At 34.6% G+C, this 6,000-nt stretch overlaps 1 protein-coding gene across 1 annotated transcript; it reads left to right on the top strand.

Moving 5' to 3' along the window:
• Positions 1–453: 453 nt before the first annotated feature.
• Positions 454–5,114, top strand: LOC136208718 (ubiquitin-conjugating enzyme E2 variant 1B-like). Its single transcript, XM_065999840.1, has 5 exons — positions 454–675; positions 1,693–1,832; positions 4,072–4,197; positions 4,260–4,386; positions 4,873–5,114. Exons 1-5 carry the CDS (start codon positions 648–650, stop codon positions 4,929–4,931), a joined length of 480 nt encoding a protein of 159 aa, XP_065855912.1. The 5' UTR covers positions 454–647; the 3' UTR covers positions 4,932–5,114.
• The last annotated feature ends 886 nt before the right edge of the window (positions 5,115–6,000 follow it).

Below are 6,000 nucleotides of genomic sequence, written 5' to 3'. Positions count from 1 at the left end.
AAAACTTTAAGTAATATCTATTATTGCTCTACCACGATCTATTATATAACTATTTTTTTTAGTACGAATAAAACAATTGTATTTATTTTGTTTTGAGTAATTCCCAAAAAAAATCTTAGAGGCAACTGAATTAAATAAGAAAAAGACCTTGAGCCTTCCTATTCTACCAAAAAAAAAAAAAAATTAAATAAGAAAAATTAGGCATATTAATCTCCCAATCTGTACCGGTAACTCTTTGAGATTTTGAAGATGAAAGAGTACCTCCATAAATCCCCTAAAATCACTGAAATGCAGAATGAAACTGCAACACTAAACCATTATAATTTGGCGGTAATATAATTTATTAATTACTTCAATTAGAAAATACGGGAGGGAAGAATTTTGAAAAAATAATAAAATATGGGTTCTTTTGCAATTATACAAAATAATTTCCATGCTTAGAAGTGGACCTTGGAACTTGGGAGGAGTAGGAGTAGTGTATGCTTCGATACAGTGGTCCGTCTACTTTCTCTCTCTTTCCCTGCTTTGGAAGCTCTCAATTTCTCTCTCTAGATTTGCTTTACTGCTTCCGTTTTGTTTCTCTCTCTGTTTCTCTAGCTTAAGCGAAACCCTAACCTTCTCACTTTAGGATCAACATTCTGGCGACAATGGGCTCTGAAGGGTCAAGGGTCGTCGGTGAGTTAGCCTTCTACCACAAACCCTAGATTTCTTTAATTGTTTGATTTTTTTGGACTTTTAATTCAATTTTATGCCTTACCATCTTCAGATTGTTATTTTAGCTAAATGGATTTGTGGGGATTTTAATAATGAGGAATTTTTGGAGTGAAATTACATTATACATGAATTGGGGAAGGATCCAACTCGTTTGAGGCAGTGAATGAAATTAATCGTTGTACTCTATGCTATTATTGTGCTATGTGGTTAAAATGTGCAAAATTGGGTATGTAAAAATGTCTTAGCCTCTAGGCATCAGCTAAAGCAGGTCAAAATGAGAACTATGAATACTGATTGATAATTACAAATTACTTTTTCTAAATTTTCAGATTTAAGGTTTGATCTTTTCCTTAAAAATGCGCTTGTTAATGTGCTTGTGATTTAATAAGTTAAAAGTTTGGGATCGATCAGTTGTTTTGTTTGATCAAATTGTGAGCTGCTCTTTCTACTGTGTTGAACATAGCTTGTGTAGTTAATGATGTATTGGGGAACATTATCCTTATGCTACCAGGACACAAGTATTATGCTTTCCACTATATAGTATTCCTACATGTCTACTAACCATTTACAGATCTCTTGGAGATAAACGATGTAATTTTTATCTTAATATTTTTCTGGTTTGACCTTGTTCTTCCCTTTCGATTCTTTTATCTCTATATTGTTCTTACAAATGTGCGATAGAATTTTTGTGTGTATCTAATTGAAATGGGTTTCATAAAACTTATTGGTTTATGTAACTTTGACTGTGAAAACTGAGAAGTGGAGTTCATGTCTCTTTCATTAGCAAAATTTCAGGGGTCGTTTCATAAAACTCATTGGTTTTTGTAACTTTGACTGTGAGAACTGAGATGTGGAGTTCATGTCTCTTTCATCAGCAAAATCTTGGGGGTCATTGCCTCTTTTTTGTTAATGGAGATTATATGCTCCTGACTATGCATGAGTTGTGTATATGTAACTAATATTAGTTGTTAATTGCAGTGCCTAGGAATTTCAGATTACTAGAAGAGCTTGAGAGAGGGGAGAAGGGGATTGGAGATGGAACTGTCAGCTACGGAATGGATGATGCTGATGATATCTTCATGCAATCATGGACAGGAACTATAATTGGACCACAAAGTGTATGCCTTTTTACCCTATTACTGTCTAACTTTAGTTGTTCATTTTGTTTGTACCTTGGCCTGTGAACTTATTGTTGGATGTATTGTTTAACTGCAATTGAAACCACCCAAACCAGTGGTCATGTTGTCTGCAAATAAAATTGTCATGCGAATTGAATTTGCTTAGCTACCAACCACTATTGGGGTGCAAGCTAATGGGTGAAGTAAAATTCTCATATTCAAATTCTCATGTGAAAGGAGATGATCTACGTTTCATTCTTATCATACCAAGTTGTTTATGAACCATATGTCAAATCTCGTGAAAATTGTTGATCATGAAATTTTTGTTGAGAAAGAGTATGATTGAATGTCGAGTTAAATAAAATTCTGATACTGCTTGAGGATTTATCTTATGAATTGTTTCCTTCAGAGGTCAGCAATTGTTAATTACCTTGCTGTTAAACATCTCACTGTATGACAACTAGATTGTTTTGATTAGTCCATTCTATTCAATGGTCGATCAGAACTTTTCTTTCCATAAGTCTGTGCAACTTATGCACGCAGTAGTATATTGTTTCCATTCTATGTACTTAACAATGTTTTTACTGAGCTGTCAATGCTTCTTAATTCTTCTGTTGAATGTGATCATAAGCTTTAGGGCCTTTTTGATTATCTCATAATTTACTGCAAGCCAGTATGCTTGTTAAGTAATTTTTGCAACAGTAAATTGGAGGTCCTTATGAAAAGGAACACAAAAAGCAAAATTTAGTGGTCTTTCTCTGTTCCTCTGTTTGATGTAATGAAAATGACAAGATTTATCAACATTGGGAGATTAGAAAAGTGATTTATCAGAAACTGTTGAGAAGGCAAATCCTATATTGAAGTATGTAGAAGAAGAGAGAGAGAGAGAGAGCTTCTGCTTTGGATTTTCAGTTTTGGAGAAAATATAAATATATACGCATATATATTGGAAATCACTGGAATTTTTGCAAGGATATGATTTTCTTGATATAAATATGTAACTTTCCATTTGTAGATATTAAGGTTTAAAATCAAACTGTGGATGCAAGATTTTTCTGACACACTGAATTTTAGTAATCATATGTTATTGCGATAAAATTGATAGAGGAAGCTGAGAGAACATGTCATTGTATTGGGTTTTGAAAGAAATTACTGTGGTCACGGTTTTCTTTTTATCTTTTTTTTTATTATTATTTTTACTCGGTCAGAAAGTTGGTTGTTTTGTGCTGAAATAATTACGTGATTTATAAGACAGGACAGCTGCGACAAAGATGAGATATAGGGTCCAATTTTGTATTTTTTTAAATTAATTTGTGGGAAATTTTGCTGGTTAATGCACGGGATGCATAGTAACTGGATCTGAGGCAGCCTAGCAGGGAAATTAAGAGATATGGGGTAGGGAGGAAGAGCAATTAAATGAGTAGTGGAACAAATAGAGAGAATTATAGAACAATAAACACTGAAGGATTGCATTCCTTCTCTAAGGTAATGAAGACATTTATTCAGAATAAAAGAAAGGGACTAGCCCTTTCTCTTTATCACACACACACTGTTGCCTAGGTGCACTGAGTTGGCTAAAACAGATACATTCGTATCAAGTTTCTCGACTCCTCTATCTTATTCCAAGTGTGATTTGTGCTCAAATATGCTTAATAAATTTGGAGTTGAATGCCCTTGGCTCAGAGTCTCCTTAAGCTTCTGCATCTTCATATTTAGTGACCAGGCTTGGAATTGTAGTTATGCATGGACATTGGGTAAAGTTGGGCAAAGAGTTGGTTTGGTTGAGACTTCATTTTGGGTCAAAATCCCATCGTTATGCCTCACATGGAAGGGGGACATGTAGAAGTTTTTGGAACCTAAAACTGAGATGCATATCATTAAGATCGCACATGTAGGATTTTTTGTGGTTCTGTTGAGCACCTTGTAATGTATAAGCAGTTGCCCAGACCGCATATCTGTTAAACCTGTCCCTTTTCTGGACCCAAATGAAGTATGCATCCTCAACTATCCATCTAGTCATATCTTGTTGCGGGACCAATCCTGAAAGGGTCAGGGAAGGTCCCAGTTAAGCAAAACAAAATTTCTTCCCTGGTTTTGGGAGTGCAATCTGTTGGATGGCTCTTTGCATGCAACTGAACCTAAGCCCTTGAAACACAGAACATGATTTAAGAAGCATAATTGTTGTGCATCTTTTATCTTATTTTCAGAAGAATAATTATTTGTTATTGCTGCTTGTCAGACTGTTCACGAGGGGCGTATCTATCAGTTGAAACTGTTTTGTGGGAAGGATTATCCAGATAATCCACCGACCGTAAGGTTCCAAACCCGGATAAACATGACGTGTGTTAATCCTGAAAGTGGAGTGGTAAGTAATTTTGTAGATGCTAAGTTCCTTTTTCAATGTCTCATGGATGGATAAATTAACAGGTTGAACCTAGTTTATTCCCTATGCTTGCTAATTGGCAAAGGGAGTACACAATGGAGGACGTATTGACTCAATTGAAGAAAGAAATGTTGTCACCTCAAAACCGAAAGCTTGCTCAGCCTCCTGAAGGTTTGTAAATTTGGTAATTCTTATGGTTGCTAAAAATCATTTGTTTACAATTTATTTTTTAAATGCATGATAGATAAACTTAGACGAATAGTAGTAAAAGAAATGATTGAACCAATTGAAAACTGAGCTTAAGTTTGATAGCAAAGAAATTCTTAAGGTGACCTGATCCTTGAGAGGATCAAGATGTGGAGCTGTTATAATATGGACTCTGTCTGCTGTGTGTATGACCGAAACTTGAGCGATTACACAGTTAAATGTAGACAAAAGGTTCTTTTTTAGATGGTTGAACTAGCCAAGTCACTTGGAACACATAGGTTCACTAGTTTCTCATCTTTGTGAAATCATGACCAAGTGTCAGATTCAGTAAGCAGCTCTGCATTGTTAATACAACTGCCTTCGAGTGTGCGGATTGGTTGGAAACTCTTTCCATGGACATGGTTGGTTACTGTCTGATTGATGTAAAATGGTGTAAAACTGAAATTGCAGGAAATGAAGAGGGAAGGATGGATCAAAAGGGACTAGTGCTAAAATGTTGCATTCTCTAAGTTATTTGAAGTTGTATTAAATTGGAATTGTATATAGATCCAGTTATATATGTAATGATGGGTTTGCTTGCTTACGATAGACATGGTGGCTAAATAAATTCACAACTCTGTATTATCAAACGCTTTAATGATGGGATGCATCTTGTGCCAATTACCTGTAAATATAACAACCTTCTAAAATAAGTTTATGTTTTTTCAAATCCATTTGCATGTGATTGCATACTCTTAACATGTCCATGGACTCAGTATAGAAATATTCACCAATTTCATTTTGGTGCTTCTGGAATGATGTCCACAATGCCTACGACAATGAATTTATTGTTCCATTTAATCAGGTTAAACCTATGAAGCACCGATATGGGTATGCATACGGGTGCGGGTACGCGTACGGGTACAACAAACGGCATTTCAAAAATTTATGAGATATGGGTACGGTGGGGATACGGCAAATTTTATATATAATTAATAATATATATATCATTTATAATGAAAATTCAAAAGATACATAAATATATTAATCATAAATCATATTCATAAAGTCATTATAAAAACACAAATAATACTCTCAAGTCATTAATTCATAAAAAAACATAGGAGAGATTTTCAATTTTAGTTTAGAGTTCAATCGATTTTGTGTCTGTGTATACTAATAATCTTGGGATTATTTCATTTTAATCTTTATATTTTCTGAGTTTTTTTTTAAAAACCCTTATGCTTTCAAAGTTTTAAAAAAACCCCCCTAAAGTATCCCCGAGTCTCCCTGGCGTGTCCCTAGTATCCCCTCATTAAAAAAAGAAAAAGAAAAAAGGGGATACTTCCCAGGCGTGTCCCGTCGAATCCCTTCACCAGGAGTATCGGATACGCGTACGGTGACCTTCGGGAAGTATAGGTGCTTCATAGGGTTAAACACATAATTAAACTCTTGTACTTTTGCGGTTTAAAAGATTGAACTCCTGATTATTTATTTTTCAAGATTAGGCTCGTGAACTTTAAATTTCACACCCTCACTAACGATTTCATTAACTGAACTGTTAGTAAATGATTTAATGTGTATGTAATTTACAGTTTA

This window comes from Euphorbia lathyris, chromosome 10 (assembly GCF_963576675.1).
Source record: "Euphorbia lathyris chromosome 10, ddEupLath1.1, whole genome shotgun sequence".
Taxonomy (NCBI): Eukaryota; Viridiplantae; Streptophyta; class Magnoliopsida; order Malpighiales; family Euphorbiaceae; genus Euphorbia; species Euphorbia lathyris.
This window is presented reverse-complemented; position numbering and strand designations above follow the sequence as displayed.